Here is a 21,057-nt window from a genome sequence, read left to right on the forward strand (position 1 = left end):
ACGTTGAAATTTGAAAGATGCTACATCTATGAGAAACATGAACTTTTCCTTTCCAACATTTGTAGCTTTCCATTACGATACAGTTTGGACTTTTAATATAGGTTATATCTGATAGATATTTAAAATAAAATAGCACTCTTCAATTTTCTCTTTTTTCTTTCTTTCTCTTTTTTTTCGTTTCGTTTTTTCGTCCAGTTTGCATTAGTAGTCTGAAATGGAGGATATGACCAACGCTATCTACTGGGTATATTAGAATGTATTTTGGATAATTACGTCCAACGAACACTACCGAATTTGCAATCGAACCATGCGGAAACAAAGCGTGTGTTTTACAACTTTGACATTATCCTGGATGTGTCTCGAACATCTACAGTTCTACTTGAAATTGAGTATGCTATCCATTATGAAAGTAACATAATAAATATTTAAGGGATTGTCTATATATTTGAATAGTTCTGAAAAACTATGTAAAAACAAACGTTATTTATATATTACTGTTGGATTTCTGCAAACGGAACTTTATAATGTTAGGTTATTTTCTTACTACGTTTAAATTCCACAGTTTTATCTGTTCTCCCGTTACTTTTTCTTCTTCTCCTCTCCTTTCCTCTTCTCTCTGTCTCTCTCTCTCTCTCTCTCTCTCTCTCTCTCTCTCTGCCTCATTTCTGAATCTCTGTGTAACACACATTCATTGGTTTCAATTTTTCATTGTGGGTATTTCAGTTTCTCCCTACATCAACCTATGAATCTTGTTTCTTCTCGGTTTCGTTGTTTCATTTTATCTATAATAATACATGTATAGTTTGAAATAAGAATTGCGCTCATGTTGTTAGCTAATTTTAGTATGGGAGAGAAGAAAGGAGGTGTGATTTACCTGACAACTATGGGATAAGAAGATGTATATTGGGTGGCCTAACTGCACGGCGTTAGCTGTCGCAATGTTTTTGAATCGGAGTGTACCATTTACATTTCCCTATTGTGTCCCTGAAGTGGGAAATTTTGAGAGAAATAAAATTTTTCTCTAATTTTTTAATTTTTTTAGTCCCTTTGGACCGCCGTGTAAACGCAGACATCTTAAAATCAACTGAAAAATACTATATGTGTGTACAAAATTTCAAATTTCTGTCTTGAATAGTAAGAGCAGGAAAAGTATTTATCAATAATCCCCACAGTGCCCCAGACTACCGCAAAAGACCCTAATGTCGGGTAAAAAATTTCCTGAGACATCCGTGTTTATTCTAGGATCATGGTTCGCCATCATTCTCTTGATAATAGTACTACCTTTCAAACGTAACCTTTCGTTAAAATATCGTTTTAAAGTTTTTGCCCCTCTGGACTCCCCGTCCTCCCTGTTTTAACGCAGAGATCTGAAAGAAATCTGATAAATACTATTCGATGGAGTGAATATTTGTTCAAATTTCATTCTTCTAGGTGCAAAAGTAAGTCCGCCAAAAGAATTAAAAAAATAAATATCGGCCTAACAACAAAATATTTTTTAAAGTTTTGACGTCATCACCTCCTATGTCTCGACGCACAAAAGCGTGAAACCATACATAACGTGTTCTACAATGCCTGTAGACTTGGAAAAACAGAAAACCCAAAGTAAAAACCTTTATTTGTTCTTTTTAAATCGAATAATGAAGACACTACTTTAGTAGCTAAAAAATAGGTACTAGAACTCCAAAGGGTTATCAATCCACAAGAACTATCACATGTTGAAACCCTCATATCGAATTGTGAATGGATTTCAGGTGCTGTACTCAACAAACAAAAGTCAAGCCTGATGTGTATAAACAAACCCAGCTGACCACCTCATAGCAGACACGTAGACTACAACTTTCGTGCCACAACATGTACCGTGGTAGTGGTTGTCCTTACTCATCAAATAAAGCCCGGCATGTAAGTTTTGCAGGCCGAGTATACTTTTTAAATGTTTTTATATTCAGTCGTCTTTGGTTCCTTACAAAACAATTTTCCTGCCAAAGAAATATTTCAGTACCATACGGAAACACACAATGCAACTGCTGTGGCATACTCACTCCCTAAGGGCAAGTCACGTGACAGTGTATTTATCAAAATGTGTCGGTGGCCTTGAAAACATTCAACTTCAGAGCTGTTCGCTGTTCGCTGTTAATATTTGAATCACAAATTACTGTGGAAGAAGCCTTCATTATCAATATAAGCTAAGAATTAACTTGCAAACGCGGGTCTACTTTCATTTGTTTTCTGCTCTACTAGATATTTTCTTTCTTATTTTGTAATTCTGCAATCACTTTTTGAAATTGTCATTATATTGATTTGCTTCAGTATGGTCCTGTAATTTAAAAACATAAATGCATAAAAACAAATCCTATTTGTTAATTTCTAGTGAAATAACATTTAGAAATCTTATTTAGCGCGAAAAATCTTCTCATTCACTGGAAACCGTGCTGTGTTGCAGAAGCACTGCAACGACCAGTCTCTTTAATTTCTGAGATAGGGAAAAGGAGACTTAACATTCGCTCCAATTCCCGCGCTGAAGGAATCTGGTCGTTGTATGCTTGCTGCAACACAATATAAATTAGAGACTCTGTAACGGATTATTTTTCGCTTTTTAAAATGGATTAACGGAACGGACAGTTACAGAAGTAAAAAAAAAATATGTTATTTAAAGTGTATATATGCGAGTGTTAAAACGTATTTTTCTGTTCATTACTACTATTGATAATACAATTTTTTCTTTAAATACTTTGGTCGTTGCGCAACGCTGCAACACTAACATTAGCCGCCACTGATGCAAGCATTGTTACCTGTTGGATTAGGGAGTCTTGGTCTTCGACGAACCGTTGATATTCACCGTATTCCTACCTTTTTAGCGTCCTACCACGGATCTCTTCGTTTAGTCGAGGCTCTTCTTCCATAAGCTTACCACCTGGACCCAGATGGAACACTTCAAAAAGGTTCTAGCAAATGGAAAAATATAACAGATACGGACCTTCCAGAAATCAGTAAAAGAGGTTCTCAAGCATCTTGGTACACACTAATTGCAACACATTCCCATAAACTTCTTTTAAAATCCGTTGCTGTTCCAGAGGATAAAGCCATACTTCTTGCAGATTCATCCCCCATGCTGGGCATGCTTGAATGCACAACCCCCCCCAATTAGGTCTTCACATGTCTAATGAAACCTTTCGCATCGCAGTAACATTAAGATTAGGTCGCTGTCCAGCCCGCAGGGATCAGTGACCTAACGCGGCCTGCGTGACCTTTCATGCATGGAGAGCATTGGCGGAAAGTCCAGACATTCCTCTGTTAATGACATCATTTTGCGAGACCTCACCACGTCCGGAATTCCTTCCATAAGTGAACCGTCAGGTTGTTGTCGTTCCAATGGTAAACGACTCCACGGCATGACATTAGTACCTTGGGTGAGAGGCAAATCATTTGTATGGGACTTTACTTGCTCGGACTCATTTGCACACTCAAGCCTTCCGTTGACTGCTATGAATGCTGGAGAAGTTGCTAGACGTAGAGAAGAAGAAAAGGAAAGGAAATGCAATAGTCTCCTCGACAAATTTATTTTTGCTCCAATAGCCATCGAGACGAGTGGTACATGGAGTGCTAGAAGTCTGGGTTTTATCAGAGTGGTAGGCAGACGCGTTTCTGTCGTTTCTGGAGATCTTCGTTCAACATCGTTCTTAATACAACGAATATCTACTGGATCCAGCGTAGCAACGTTTCGGCACTACTGGGCATATTGCCGCCCGGAAGGGAGCTGGAGAAGGTGTTTCTTCTTTAGTGCAACAAAAACAATCGAACAATAACATAACTACAAGTGTTAAGTGCGTTTTTAATAATGTAAACGTGATTTCAGAAAGTGTTCATGGCATAATCTAGAAGACATTAAATATTTCACAAATAGTATATGCAAAGCAGAAAATTTTGATATCGGGAATTCGGGGCGTACTGGCGAACTTGAAATATTGTTTTGGAATGTAGGATTTGATGGTGGGAGAACCAAATGGCAAAACTACATTTTCCGATTCGTCCTTTGTATTTCAAGCTCGTGATCTGATACGATATTCTTCTTTTCTTGAAGAAACTTTTCTTCGCAGTAGAAGAATGCGGCACCCTACATAATTATGTAATCTCTGTAACCTTCATTTTATTCTAATTATTAACTTGCATTATTCTCTATGTTCTTTCATTATTATATTGGAAAATAAATATTTTATTTAAGATTGTAATATACTTTATTTTTCGTGACCAGTTATTGCAGATTTAAAGGAAATATGAATGATTTGGAAATGAACTTCATCTTTCTAGGAAACGATAAGAAATATTGTCACTGTCTTGTAATTTCATGCTTTGGCAACTCTAATACAATGATATCTGTGTTTATATTACGAAAAGTTAAAAAATCAAGACCTCTCATGATATAAATACATCATTGACCTGAACCTTGTAACTTACGTTCTACTTTGTGGTACCTTCTAACATGACACCACTATCAGATTAATATATGAGATGAATGAGAACATTTTGTGTACAAAAATATTAGATCTGTATCGACATATGCACACAAAGATAGTGGTCATGAGAAAGTAAGTTCCCCTATATGATAAGTCAACCACTTGTCACATAATCAGATATTATGGACCATTATATAACGTTCTGATTGCGGAGCCTTCATTATTCCCGAAGACAATAACGCACGAGGTGCTACTGAGAATCCGCTCTCTTACTTTTACTTTTAACCGACGAATTCTGTGACACTCTGTGACATTTGCAATTCTGTATATCTAGGCCTAGACATCACCATTCACATCTATACGTCTCATTAATTCAGTTCCATCAAACTTACTTATCTTTCATTTCTGACGCTATTCTTTCATTTCAGCAAGCTGACTTTCAAATATTTCTTGTAAACTACGAAGTGGTTTCAGGTACTTAATTCCCGTCCTTCTTCGTAAAATCTATCTTAAACTTCTTGCAAATATTTTGAGGAAAATAAACGAGAAGTGATAAAGAATTTATTCGGTCTCATTGTTCCAACAAGAATTAACGAACTCAGCGATCTAACGCTCCAGCCGCCCTACACCGCTTCGCTTCCTATCTACACTATCTGTACAAGGACGGGCACAACAGGATATATTACATCTAGTTCACTCACTGATTTAGATTTTACAGTTTTCTTGAAATTATATGTTTATTCGCCTAGGAAATCCCTATATACAAAACTATATTGCATGATCAAAAACTGTATAGAATACTATAACGTATCAAAGTTAAATTGTATGTTGATTTGGTAACATGCCTTTATATGTATTTCATTCACAAAATCAACTACAGGTCTTTTACTAAGTACTTGAGGACGTGATGTCGTGTATAATATTAACTTACCGGATTTGTATTTCATTTACTTTATTAGTTATATATTAAATTTAACGGAGGAGTGGCAGATAATACATATTTGGTATCCTCAATAAATATGTAAAATGTCTCTTACTTTCATTTGTAGGTTCACTGTTACAGAGCAACCTTGGAAAGGATTCTATTGAAACATTGGCCACATCTTCGACACTTGGGATTAAAAAACGTTAAGCATGCGGACAGGATGAATTTTGCCGAGTATGTACTCTAAGCTTATATGTGTCTAAATGCTAAAATAAGTGGAAATTACTTGTATTTGTAAGAAAATTATTACTACTTTCTTGTTAGTACGGAGAAATTTCGCCTTACAGCATAAATCACTTTTTTTTCTTTTACGTGAGAATGGAATGGTTAGGCGAAAATAACAGTTAAAGACAGTAATAACTAGAAAATAGAGAAGATAAATAACAAAAACAATTTTGGATTTACGTGCTAGATCGAGGCTACACTAGAGAAATAACACAGAGACAAAACTTAAGTATCAGCAACTGTTAAACGTTTTTGGAAGAGTTCGCTCAAAATTACATTATCTTATACTTCGAATTAGTAGTGATCCGTGAGGGAAGTCACGAAGGTAAAAATTCAAGTTTTATCGCTTTAGAGCAGGGTTTCTCAATCTGGAGGTCGCGAAGATAAGCAGAAAAGATAAATATAATTAGAATATGATACCGGAAAATACTTTTAAATATTATTTTGAATTTTCTTCTGATAGGCATAATTTTATTTTTATACATACTCTTAAGAACAACAAAAACTAGGTCTACTAAACATATTCAACAGGTGCAGAGTTGTTTAAAAATCAATTTAAATGAAACAGGTACGATATGAAACTAATGAAATGCATACCTGAAAAATATAAATGCAACAGAACCTCCATATTGAAATACAATTAAAATTGAAAGCTAATTAGATACCTGAGCCTGGTATGATTTCACTAGTGTGGCCAGTTCAGTCTTCGTGACGTACATTATCAAGTCATTTGAAATACTCAGTAACTTTTTTTAAAAAAACAACTGTCCAAGTTTTTTAAAACCAAAATTAGAAATCACACTATTTTATTTATCATATGACTCAAAATTAAGGATGTTATGAAATTTTAAAATTTGAAACGACGTTCATTTTGAAACAGTATGACAGGTCGGATTTGATATTTGTAATATGAATGAACTGACCAAATTTGGTTTTAATCCATTCGCTTTTGGGAAAGTTACTGTATCCTCTATATACAAGAAATGGATTTTACTATTATAGAAGTAGATGGATATCGTGAGATCTCCGCAGTAGGTTAATTACAAATTCCACACAAGCTTATTACAAACCAGAAACTATAAGGGGTCGCTGGCTAGATGATGTGATAAAATAGGAGCCGTGATAGGAATTAGGTTGAGAACCACTGCTTTAAACGAAACGGCAATTAGAATATCAGGTAAGTTTTCTTCCTTTAGTTTAATGCATTAAACTAGAATTATATCTAGTTCGAAAAAAACCTCTTTCGAATGAAATCACTTGGTGGAACAAATGTTCCCGTTGTTGCTCCTTATTTCTTTCAAGTTTCGCTTTGATTTCGTATTACTTCACGTAATTTATGCTTCTGGCTTGTATTAGGCAAGAAATTGAATCTATCCATGTAATAATGTAATTAAGTCTTAAATATCGTTAGCTTGCTTCCATATAACAATCTAAAAGGTACACTAGTATCCATAAGTCAAATTCATAACTCTCCATTTTAATCAACATAATACCAAGTTGCTTCATTCTTGCAATGGTTTCATATTATAACGGTATGAGTCTCTCGTTAGGTGATACCAACACTAGAGAACATAATTAGTGGTTAGATATGGTATTAATGAGCCGCTTATTGTTAGGAAAACCTGGATTTGGAATTACACATACCTTTCGAAAATATAACAATTTATTACATAAAATTAACAAAACTAAACCTGCAGAACAATACAAATCTAACAATTTCATATGTTCCAATGCTCCGAAGGGCAAAGTTAAATTTTGTTTGTCCCCCGATTAAACATTTTAATGGTTGCATGGATTTGGAAATTTGTCAAAAAATATTTTCAAGGTTCGAATTTAGATCTAAATATTCAAAATAATTTCTACATACATTTAAATATATCACTAAATGGTATAGAAATTTCATTGAGCAATCAGTACCCGACCATATGCCGAATAGAAGTCCTCTACAAGTATGTGAAACGGAAACAAATTCTGCAAACAAAAATACAAAGAAAATAATACTAATAAGCATTTCTATATGCGGTCAGGGCCCGATTCTCCAATAACTTCATTTTGCAAACCTTTATTCCATTTTCTTTAACTTTGAATCACTAATTAATCATTTCCACACCCAACTGAAGCGGACGTACAAAATTTCGGTACTTATTATGACAATTACCTGATCATTTCTACAATGTAAGAGCAGTGTGACCACCCGGCAAAAATATTTCTTACTAACCTGTGTAGAAAAAAGTACAAAACTGGAGGAAAAACTACTAGAACTTTATCTGCTCCCGTTTCACCCTATTTATGACATTTTACGTTACTATTATCTTATTAGAACGTTTCCGTAAGCTTCCTCTCCCCTGTGGGTGGGGGAGTGACCCCACATTCTTGAAAGAACCCCCCAGTTTAAAATTTTTACAGTCAAGATTAGTGTTCTAAAGGCCTGGGGAAAAAAACAGAAATTTTGGGTAAAAAACAGTTTTTTACCGTTTTTCCCCGAGCTTGGAAAAAAACGAAAAAATTGGGGAAAATTGAAATTTTCTAATAGTTTACTACATTATGCTTTTAAAATGAAAATTATTTTATATTTACTACTAGATAGTAATCTTAACTGTCATATTTACAGTTAAAATTATAGAGTAGTTATGTTTCTTGTATCAAAATAGGGAAATTTTATGGCAACAAATATATTTGTACCACTCCTTTAAAGTTAGCACCGTGATATAATGGAGTTATGGCTACAAAAGATCCTAAAATATAATCGTAGTTAGATTAATTAATATAGACGAATTTAAATTATCTTAAGTAATCTTATAAAGTTACCGTTTTATGGCAGAGGACTGTTAAAATAACAGGGCCAGAATCATTTTAGTTAATACCAGTATGTTAAAATCAAATATATATTTTATGAAGATACGTATCTTCCTTGTGCTGTGTAAAATTTCCGGAAATTTTGAACCCATTAGAAAAAAATCTTTTGCTCGGAAATATTGGCAAAACCCGGAAAATATATTTTAAAAACTGTTTCTTCCCCTAATACTAATCTTATTTGCTGTAGCGTGTCTGCAGCATACATACAACGTATTTCGCTAGCAGGAAAAATACTTAAAGCAACAGGTTTTAATTTTACTTTTTAGTTTTCTGATTTCTGATAAAAATCCCTCTTTATTATTTGTAATTATATTTTTCGAACAACTCAAAAAGAGAGATGATCTTATTTATATATACACCGCACAAGTATGTAAATTTGAGCTTAACTATATTAAAGAATTTAACATGTGAAATTTCTGTTCTTTATTATTAGACTAGCAGAATACCCGTTTTCCGCATGAGGAGAATACGTTTCATTTTGGATATAAAGGGCACTAAAACTGTCACCAATGAACTTAGGGACTCCAAAAAATATGAATTTGACACTAGTATGTAATTTTCAATTAGTTTAACGTTTCACCCTCCCCCCTTAGGAGTATCTAATGGGGGCTGAATTTGGATCTAAATAGCATTGGAAATGTCACTGTTCATCTCAGATACCCCGAAAACTATGGGTTCGACACTAATATCGGGCAGTTTAGATCATTTTTAAATATCCACTCCTTCTCCCTTCCGCAAGTTGCGCCGCAGAATTTGGATTTAAACAGCATCGGAAGTGTTAATGTTCATCTTAGGACCCCAAAAACCAGGGATTCGACACTAATATCGGTCATTTCGATCATTTTTATATATATATTTCCCCTCTCCCCCGTCCCCAAGTTACAAGAATGAATTTTGATTTAAACGGCATCGGAAGTGTTACTGTTCATCACAGCAATCCCCAAAACTATGGATTCGACACTAATATTGGTCATTTTCGTGCATTTGTATATCTCCCCCGCATCCAGGTAACCACGCTCAATTTGTATTTAAACGACAGTAGAAGTATCACTGTTCATCTCAGCGACTCCGAAAACCTTGGATACGACACTAATATCAGTCATTTTCGATCATTTTTTTATGTATCTCCCTCCTCCCCTTCCTAAAGTTTCAGCGTTGAATTTGGATTTAAATTATTTATGATTTCAGTTGGAATAGTAGTCTGAAGAAGGAAGTGATATACTTCCGAAACCGTTACATTTCCAATTAATTTATAATAAAGATTATAGACAGCCTTGTAAGAAAGTTGTATTTAGTTTGTGTTGGATTTAAACTGCATCGGAAATGTCACTGTTCATTTCAGCGGCCCTGAAAACTATAGATTCACACTAATATCGATCATTTTGCTCCATTTTTATATATCTCCCTCCTCCTCAGTTTGCGGGGATAAATTTGTATTTAAACGGCATCGAAAGTGTCACTGTTCACCCCTAAAACTATAATTTCGACACTTACATCGGCTATTTTCAATCATTTTTATCTCTCTCCCTTTCCTCCTCCCAAAAGTTGCGGCCTGAATTTGAATTTAAGCTTCATCGGAAATGTCGCCGCTCATCTCAGCAACCCCAAAAACTAAGATCGGTAATTTTCAATATATATCCACACTTCCTTCCTCCAAGTTGCATTTTCAAAATGAATTGGTAAAATCCGTCCTGTTGAAAATTTTTATCGAGATCACTCTGGTAGTTCAAGAGTTGTTAAGCTACAAATATAGTCACTTTCATTTTCATGTATGTAGATAATTTATCGCACTAGAAACAGGTATTTGTTTACATAGAAAATTTTGTACTTAAAGTTTATATGAAAGTCTGTATTTGAATATTAAATAATAATTATATGCCTTAGTGCATGAATATTAGTCAAATTTGCTTACTGCTCTTTGTTTTAAGAAGTAACTTGTTTAAAATTAAGGAATTTTCAACAGATCGAAGAGCACATTAAGAACTCAGGTTCATTCAAGAGTCCTATTTGTTGCAACAGGAACCCTTCATGATGATAGACTTGTATGCAACTGTAAAAGTTCTGTAATTATTGCACAACCAGGAATAAACGACTAAAGACACATAAAGTAAATGAGTGCAGACTAATAATTTTCAGATAATGTCTGAAGAAAACAAGAAATATAATAAAATGGGCTCAGAAAAAATCGAGTTTCAATTCCTCAATAGCTTACTGCTTAAACGGATCACTAAATACGTAATATTGTTTACTGTGGTCATTTATTAGTTTGAGGGGGCGACCGGGCGGCACTTATGTCCCTCTAAATACCACTGTTAAAAAAAAAAAAAAAAAAAACAGAAGAAAGTTACCAGGAACAAAATTTTCGTCCATTGCCAAATTTTTATGAGATTCCTTTTTCTCTCCCAAATGTATTTATGAGAGTTTGCAAGAGTAGAACAAAAGTACTAAATTTGTTCATGAACATATTAGATCACTAAAATATTATAAAAGGTACTAGATCTAGTACGAAAGTACCAGCAGTGGTCACACTGAGTGAGAGTGGTTGCAATCAGTGGCGGCGGTTGGACGTTAAAAGTGGGGGGGCAAGACATGATCTGAATATTTGATATCAATGTTAGTTTTCCTGGTTGCTTGTAACACTGTTTGACGAAAGGTTGTATAACTAATAGGATACCATCTTTTTCAGTTAAAATACCGTATATCGTATTTCATATTTTATTAATTAAATTGACAAGAGAAACGAAAGTAGACACTAGCCCTTTGTATTCTTAAACAACGAAGGTCTAAGAAGAGATTTGATTCCTTGCTCATGAATATCTGTGTGGAAAATTGTGTGATCAGATTAGGGGCATATTTAATAACAAATTTGCAAAACAAATAAACAGAAAGGATAATATTAATCAAATAATCATAGTAACGAATAATGAGGCTTGTTTTGCAAAAGTTATATTGAAACTGGGAATTAATGAACAACTTATATTTTTAATTCCACGAATGCTATTATATGTGTTATTACTCTTAGGATGACAGTGAATACTACAAGCATATGGTACGACATTTAAAGAAATACTTTTGCAGCTTCCCGAAATATGTTCGCTGCCATTAAGTACAGTTTTCACTTTCTTGGAGTATATCAAAACTCAGCAATACTTAGTCACTCCACATTTCAGTTATACAAAATAATCCTAAAACCTAGAATTATGCTAAATTTAATAAATTTAATTGTATATACAAAACTGTATATGTACACCCCTAAACTCCTATATTACACTGCAAAATTAATATTCCTTACTGATCTCCTTCGTGGCTAAGCGGTTAGCGTACACGCCTTTGACGTGGGAGACCCGGGCTCGATTCCCCGGGGGGAGCTCACGTGGTTCGGACTCCACGTTGATCGTGAAGTCCACGTCTCACATAACTTCGCTGCTGAACAGGATGTTAAACTGAAAAAAATCAAATCAAAATATTTCTTATTATTAGAAAGAACAAAATACATTTTAGGAACTTGATTTTTGTGCAATTAAAGAATAACTTGTGAAGGACTTCTTTTCTTGCGAAATGTTATTTCAATTAGTTCCAGAGCGGCTGACTAACATATCGAGCCCTTGCAAGAAGAAATTAAAGTACGCCCGAATTGTGGCGCTCCAATAGGTTAATTTTTGGGCCATTAGTGGCAGTTCAAACGCAATTCCTGTAGCTTTCTTAATTCCATGGGAAGACAACCAATACGTACTCATGGAAAGACAAATATTTTATGGCACCATTTTTATTCTATGATCCAATAATACATACAAAACTTTATATTTCCAAATAAAACTATATACATTAATGGGTAATTTCAAAAAAGTGGGGGCAACTGCCCCCCTTTGCCCCCCCTAATCGCCGCCCATGGTTGCAATAAATGACATCGACTTAAAGATGGCAGCACCACTTAAGCAATACATTCCAAGTGACAATACAAACTATCACCTACAGTAAATAATCTCAAGCTCATAATGCCCATGCATAAATATGATATGAAAGGTTATCCTTTGCTTTTGCTTCTTTAAATTAACTTTCTTTTTGAACAAATCTGTTACAATATAAAGTAAACTGTAAATGTAAGAATGAGAGTATAACACAAAAGTTAATAAATCAATTCTAGCTTTTGTTTAAAGTTTACATGCTTTCAAAAATTTAGTACGTATGAGATAAACTATAGGAGTGATTCGTTTTCTGTGAAGAAAACGAAAATACCCCTTACCTCAATATTATTTGTCATTTTACTATCTCTGACTATTAATTGCAAGTAAAGGATATTACGAAGTCGTTTGTTGCCTCCAAGTTTAAATGTTTTTTTTTTTTTTTAATATATGTTTTTCAATTTTGACTAATCAAGAATGTTTTCTTTGTTTTACTTTTGTCGTTTCGTACGGTTATTACTTCCAATCCATTTAATTGACAAAGTGCTCACGTTTTCCCCTATAGATTTCTTCACGCGCAATGAGTTACTTCAAGAGTATATTGAATGTATTCAAGAGTATGGGTTACGGAACAATATTTTAGTTTTTATCGATATGGAAAACGAAAATAACCAACGTGTGCCATTCAGTTGTTTCTAGAGTATATTTTCCTTTGTCAAAAATAGCCGAGTAGTACACCAGCCCAAATCTCTATTTTTCAAGATGACGGATGTTTAATTAAATTGTAATCACGCTGTATTGCGGGCTTCTAGCACTGTGATGTTGCCAAATTAGGCCTTAAAAGGGTTGAAATTCCCTATATTTTGCATATTTAACATGTAAATTAGGCAACATTGTAAGATATAATTTAATTAAATTTTGATATCAAACTCGAATTAATTTGATATCAAACTTCTATCAAATTTGATTACCGCTTTAATCAAGCACCTATTAATTTATTCAATCAAAGATGATTTCGTAGAATTAATTTAATCGCCTCTGATCATACGTGCCGTTATTACCTTATAGTATTGTTTAATTATATCGAATCTAGTTGACCCTTTAATCAAACTCCTATCAAATTTGATTACCCCTTTAATAAAACACCTATTAATTTATTCAAACAAAGATGATTTCCTAGAATTAATGTAATCGCGTCTGACCATACACGTGTCGTTATAAGCTTATAGTAGTGTTTAATTACGAGTGGGCTTAACGTATTATTGAAGTGATAAATTTAAAACTAATTAAGTTAAGGAATTAATTAACGTATGAGACCCTATGTATATACTTACGTAAGGAGAATTGGGCTTTAGCACTTATGGCCTTTCATTGGTGGAAACTTCATCAGGAGGTTTGAGTGTGCATTGATATATGATTTTCCAATATGGCGGCATTGCGTGGTCGTTGAACAGAGCTTCCTCCGTACTACGGGTTTGAAATTTCAATACTCCCGTTAATCGTATTTCCGTATAGATTGATGCTAATGAAACTTGTGAAGAATTTGGCTCGGAGAAGCTGTATAGTTTAATACATTATTGCACTATATGTTAGTTTATATTAATTTTTTTATGGACCTATGTTTAATTATTATAAAATTGAAATAATAATAATACATAACGATGCATTTTTGATAAATAAAGCAGCTCCGTTAACATGGAGTGCGCCCATCGCAGATTTAAAAAAGATTATTTCCAAAGTTTTGTACACATTTTGTACAGTTTTGTACAACAAAAATAAAGTTTTGTATCGTCACATAATTTTTTTTTAAAAAAAGGCGAAAATAAAGGCGCACTTCAAGTTAACGCTAGAGTGCGCCCTCAACCGATATCGAAAAAAAACATACTATTATTTCATTTGAGTTTTGTACAGTTTTGTACAACAAAAATAAGGTTTTGCATCGCAACCCATTCCGAGAAAATAAATCTTAAATTTGTTAACCCAACCGTTAACCTGGAGTGCGTCATCAACCGATATCAGAATAGACTCTACCATGTTTTACTCTGAGTTTTGTACACTGTTCTACAGCGAAAATAAAGTTTTGTATCGCAACCCATTCCGAGATTTAAATTTGCTAACCCAACCGTTAACCTGGAGTGCGTCCTCAACCGATATCCGTAAATACTTTATCAGGTTTTACTCTGAGTTTTGTACAGTTCTGTACAGCAAGAATAAAGTTTTGTATCACAACCCATTCCGAGATAATAAGCCTTAAATTGGTTAACCCAACCGTTAACATGGAGTGTGCCACCAACCGATACCCATAAAACTATTCTGTTTTATTCTGAGTTTTGTACAAGAGAAAGTTTTGGCCGCCACCTATTCCGAGAAGATTAGGGTCAATCTTGTTAATCCATCCCTTAACCTGTAGTGTGCCATTAACCAATTACGATAAAAAAAGGCATATCATCTTGCAGTCTGAATTTGTAAATTTTTTGTGCCAAAAAGGAAAGTTATTTACCGTCTCTAATTCCAACTAAAAAGGGTTAATTTTTTTAATCCAACAGTTAACCTGCAGTGCAGGACTAAACCGCCAACCAAACAAGCTATCTTATCTTTTAGTATGAGTTTTCCATGGGTTTTCACACGCAAAAGAAAGTTTCGTCTGTGAAGAAATAAGGTAAGTATATATATTTATAATCTAATGTAGCATTATATCACTTATCATCTGTATCATCTGGATTGCGCCATAAACCGATAACTGTAAAAAATATATCATTTATCAGTATGAGATTTCTTTTACAGTTTTGTACAACCCAAGGAATGTTTTGTATGGTGACTCATTGCAAAATAGTAATGGTCAATATTGTTACCCCAACAGTTAACCTGCTTTCAGCTCCGGAACAAGATCTTCTAAGCCTTTAATTTCGTTTGAAACAGGAACAATATCTTATTTGGGATTTCACGGCGCAGCAGACCCTGCGGTGCGGGGGGGAGGGGCGAGCTCAAGAGGGACCCGTAAGCGACTTGTTTCTTCCTACGCTGCTTAGGGAATATTTGTTCCTATACTTTTTGTATCTTTTCGAGAATTACAATTTTTTAAATTGTAGGTTGAATAAACCCGCTTAGAGAGCGATCGAGCAGCACTATTTAAAATTACACAATATTGACTCCAGTGATGGCAATTTCTTCAGAGCCATTTTATCTTCACAAGCTTCAGAATTTCCCTTTTCCTGATAAAATTTACCTTCATCCAAAGCGTAATCTATTAAATACACGTCAGTTAATCGTTTTATCCGCCCAACCCAAATCTTGTAAGCACAAACAAGCAGATAACTGACAGCCTACATTTGTGCTCACGTACGTACGTAAGCACAAATGAAGGCTGTCAGTTATCTGCATGTTTGTGCTTACAAGATTTGGTCTAGGCGGATAAAACGATTAAACATATGCTTACTTGAACGGTTTAGGAAAAGAGAAATTCTGAAGCTTGTGAAGATAAAATGGCTCTGAAGAAATTGCCATCACTGGAGTCAATATTGTGTAATTTTAAATAGTGCTGCTCGATCGCTCTCTAAGCGGGTTTATTCAACCTATAATTTTAAAAATTGTAATCTTGAAAAGATACAAAAAGTATAGGGACAAATATTCCCTAAGCAGCGTAGGAAGAAACAAGTCGCTTACGGGTCCCTCTTGAGCTCGCCTCCTTCCCCCGGCACTGCGGGGTCTACTGGGCCGTAAAATCCCAAATAAGATATTGTTCCTGTTTCACATGAAATTAAAGGCTTAGAAGATCTTGTTCCGGAGCTGAAAGCAGGTTAACTGTTGGGGTAACAATATTGACCATTACTATTTTGCAATGAGTCACCATACAAAACATTCCTTGGGTTGTACAAAACTGTAAAAGAAATCTCATACTGATAAATGATATATTTTTTACAGTTATCGGTTTATGGCGCAATCCAGATGATACAGATGATAAGTGATATAATGCAATATTAGATTATAAATATATATACTTATCTTATTTCCTCACATACGAAACTTTCTTTTGCGTGTGAAAACCCATAGAAAACTCATACTAAAAGATAAAATAGCTTGTTTGGTTAGCGGTTTAATCCTGCACTGCAGGTTAACTGTTGGATTAAAAAAATTAACCCTTTTTAGTTGGAATTAGAGACAATAAAAAACTTTCCTTTTTGGCACAAAAAATTTACAAATTCAGACTGCAAGATGATATGGTTTTTTTATCGTAATTGGTTAATGGCACACTACAGGTTAAGGGATGGATTAACAAGATTGACCCTAATCTTCTCGGAATAGGTGGCGGCCAAAACTTTGTTTTGTTGTACAAAATTCAGAATAAAACATAGAATAGTTTTATGGGTATCGGTTGATGGCACACTCCATGTTAACGGTTGGGTTAACAAATTTAAAGCTTATCATCTCGGAATGGGTTGCGATACAAAACTTTATTCTTGCTGTACAGAACTGTACAAAACTCAGAGTAAAACCTGATATACTATTTACGGATATCGGTTGAGGACGCACTCCAGGTTAACGGTTGGGCTAACAAATTTAAAGCATACTATCTCGGAACGGGTTGCGATACAAAACTTGCTGTAGAACAGTGTACAAGACTCAGAGTAAAACATGGTAGAGTCTATTCTGATATCGGTTGATGACGCACTCCAGGATAACGGTTGGGTTAACAAATTTAAGGCTTATTTTCTCGGAATGGGTTGCAATACAAAGCTTTATTTTTGCTGTACAAAACTGTACAAAACTCAGAGTAAAACATGGTAGAGTCTATTCTCATATCGGTTGATGACGCACTCCAAGTTAACGGTTGGGATAACACATTTAAGGCTTATTTTCTCTGAATGGGTTGCAATACAAAACTTTATTTTTGCTGTACAAAACTGTAGAAAACTAAGAATAAAACATGGAATAGTTTTTACGGATATCGGTTTAGAGCGAACTCCAGGTTAACGGTTTTTGTAACAATTTTACCGTTATTTTCTGGAAATGGCTGATGATACAAATCTTTCTTTTGGGTTTACAAAACTGTAGAAAAATCAAATAAAACAATGGTATGTTTTTTTTGTATCAGTTGAGGGCGCACTCCAGCGTTAACTTGAAGTGCATCTTTATTTTCGCCTTTTTTAAAAATTGGGTGACGATACAAAACTTTATTTTTGTTGTACAAAACTGTACAAAATGTGTACAAAACTTTGGAATTAATCTTTTTTAAATCTGCGATGGGCGCACTCCAGGTTAACGATTTTAGCAACAATTTGACCGTTATTTTTTGGAAATGGGTGATGATACTAAACTGTCTTTTGGGTGTACAAAACTGTACAAAACTCAAATAAAACAACGGTATGTTTTTTTTTCGATATCTGTTGAGGGCGCACTCCAGCGTTAACTTGGAGTGCGCCTTTATTTTCGCCTTTTTAAAAAATTGGGTGACGATACAAAACTTTATTTTTGTTGTACAAAACTGTACAAAATGTGTACAAAACTTTGGAATTAATCTTTTTTTAAATCTGCGATGGGCGCACTCCATGTTAACGGAGCTAAATAAAGCGAGTCCCCACAGTACTACGGTATATACAACTGTTCTGCCATTAATTGGCGATAACCGCAACATTATTTAACAAGTACGGTATATGCAAGACAGATATAGAATGAAAGGGAGAGTTAAGGTGAATCACATTTGATTTTTTGATGTACAGGGAAAAGAAGAGAATGAAATAAATAGAGAAATACTATTGTTTATTGAATTGAAGCAGCATTTGGGCATAATATGTCAGTCAACAATAGGGTTATTAAATTAGGTTTAACAGCATATGTATGCATTTTATAGCGTATTTTCTTATGTACTTAGGACTTTTATTTAATAATATGATGTTTAGAAGAATATTGAACCGATATACAATAGAACAAACTCGTATTTTATTTGTATAGACGTACCTAAGTTTATACAAGGGTACTGTTTATTATTGGTTTGCGTTAACGATTTTAAATGTGCGGAATAGTATATGATGGATTTGGAGGGGGCGGGTATTATAACTTTGTACGTTGCTTGGAAATTGTTAGTATGGGTTTGTGTTGAGGAATACCTATACAGTACAGATTCGGAAAATGTTGAAACTTGTTCCTATACTAATTGGCAATAGAAAAGAAGTTTGGCGGCACGAATTCCTTTTGAAAGAATTAAATAAATACTAGATTGAAAATATTTAAATTGGATTACAATATGAAGCATAATATTTAAGTATGTTGTATTTGCTATGGTTGGGAAGCGGAAATTATATATGTAATTACTACTATGGAATTAACAAGTACCAGAGATAAATATATTAACTTACATTTACCGTGTACTGAACTATAAGAACATACAATTTATAATATTTGATAAGAGCTGGGAAGCGTTATATGACGACTGATTTTGCGGCAGGAATTGGTTTAACTTTGAAACAACATTAAATAAATTGCCAGATATTTGATGTATTTAGAACAATTTAAATGTGTACAGAGCGCTTTTATGTAAGTATAAGTCTCCATATACGAATGTGTAGCGTCTTAACACAGACCTTACGATTTTCAGAAAGAATCAGCGATCACGCAAAACCGTTACGAAATAGGTATTTCATGTTACATACGGAAACACGACGAGGAATATTCGATAAATTTTATTATTTAGGAAATAATATTGTATACAAGAGGATGTTTTCATATATATATATACCACAAGGGAAACAAGCAATGGGTTGTAACTATATTAAGGAGTAAGGACAATTATTTAATTGTTTTGTATGATATGTGCATTTAACTGGTGGAGAATTAGTAGCAGTGCTTTTATTGAAGTTAGGGTGATAATATAGAAGTAAAATCTTACAGGCAGGATTTGTTTGTGTTATTAGGATATATTTTCATAACTGTTCAGCTAACATTGCTGTTTATTGCAAAGTTTGATACATGTTGTTGAATTAAAATTGTGCAGCGTTATTTGCTGGTATGAGCTTTCTCACCATTTGCACAGGTTAAGATGACGGAAAGCATGTAGCCTTTACTATTTTTGGAATAATATTGTATACAAGAACATGCTATTGGATATATCCTAAAGGGAAACAAACAAGTGTTGTAATTATAAGACAGAATAGGATGAACTGCTTAGTACTTTGAATTATACGTGCATTTAACGGGTGTGGAATTAGTTGCTTTGCGTTTATTGAAGTTAGGGTGATAATATAGAGCTAAAATCTTACACGTAGGGTTTGTGCGTCTTATTAGGATATATTTTCATAACTGTTCAGCTAACATTGCTGTTTATTACAAAGTTTGAGAATGTTGTTGAATTAAAATTGTACCGTAATATTGACAAGTATGAGATTTTCCACCATTGTACCGGTTAAGATAACGCAAAGCATGTAGCCTTTACTATTTTTGGAATAATATTGTATGCAAGAGGATGCTTTCAGATATATCCTACAAGGGAAACAAACAATGTGTTGTAATTATATGACAATAAGATGAACTGCTTACTAGTTTGTATGATAATGCATTTAACTTCTGTGGAATTAGTTACAGTTCTTTTTATTGAAGTAAGGATGATAATGTAAAGCTAAAGTCTTACTGGGAAGCTTTGTGCAAGGGTTGTTAAACATTGTACTGGTTAAGATAACGGAAAGCTTGCATCCTTTACTATTTTTGGAATAATGTTGTATACAAGAAGATGCTATTGGATATATTCTACAAGAGAAACAAGCATTGTGTTGTAATGAGATGACAGAATAGGATGAATTGCTCAGTACTTTGAATTATACGTGCATTTAACGGATGGGGAATTAGTTGCAGTGTTTTTGTTGAAGTTAGGGTGACAATATAGAGCTAAAATCTTACAGGCAGTATTCGTTCCTGATATTAGGATATATTTTTTCATGACTGTGTATGTAGAATACCTGTTTATTACAAACTTCGATGCATTTTACAGAATTAAAATTAAACCGCATTATTTGCAGGTATGATCTTTCTCAGCATTTGTACTGGTAGAAGAATGTAGCCTTTATATTGGTAAAAGCACAATGGAAAGCATGTAGCCTTTATTATTTTTGGAATAATATTGTATACAAGAAGATGCTATTGGATATATCCTACAAGGGGAACATGCAATGTCTTGTAATTATATGACAGATAAGGATGAAGTGCTTAGTACTCTGAATGAAACGCGCATTTAACGGGTGTGGAATTAATTGCAGTGCTTTTATTGATGTTAGGGTGATAATATAGAAGTAAAATCTTACAGGCAGGATTTGTTCCTGTTATAAGGATATATTTTTCATATCTGTGCATGTAGGATACTTGTTTATTACAAATTTCGATGTTTTACTGAATTAAAATTTTGCTACATTATTTGCAGACATGATCTTTCTCACCATGTGTACTGGTTAAGATAACAGAAAGTTTGCAGCCTTTACTATTTTAGAAATATAATTGTGTACAAGAAAATGCTATTGGATATATCCTACAAGGGAAACAACCTATATGTTCTAACTATAGTACAGAATAGGATAAACTGTTTACTTCTTTGTATGATATATACATCTAACGGGTGTGTAATTAGTTACTCTGTTTTTTTATTGAACTTAGGGGT

At 34.0% G+C, this 21,057-nt stretch overlaps 1 protein-coding gene across 14 annotated transcripts in view; it reads left to right on the plus strand.

Moving 5' to 3' along the window:
- The window catches only part of LOC145678403 (methyltransferase-like protein 25B), an 881,238-nt gene that overhangs the window by 460,842 nt on the left and 399,339 nt on the right, over positions 1–21,057 (plus strand). For 13 of the 14 annotated variants that reach the window (XR_014130376.1, XM_081748506.1, XM_081748507.1 and 10 more), the window contains one exon: positions 5,501–5,610. Coding sequence is in view for 13 of the 14 variants with exons in the window: in XM_081748506.1 (XP_081604632.1) it covers positions 5,501–5,610 (110 nt within the window). In the remaining variant the exon portion in view is untranslated. Of the gene's footprint in view, positions 1–5,500; positions 5,611–19,011; positions 19,064–21,057 lie in introns of those variants that run through there. The other variant, XM_081748516.1, reaches the window with a different exon arrangement.

The sequence above is a fragment of the Thermobia domestica genome, chromosome 2 (assembly GCF_964235325.1).
Source record: "Thermobia domestica chromosome 2, izTheDome1.hap1.1, whole genome shotgun sequence".
In the NCBI taxonomy this organism is placed as follows: domain Eukaryota; kingdom Metazoa; phylum Arthropoda; class Insecta; order Zygentoma; family Lepismatidae; genus Thermobia; species Thermobia domestica.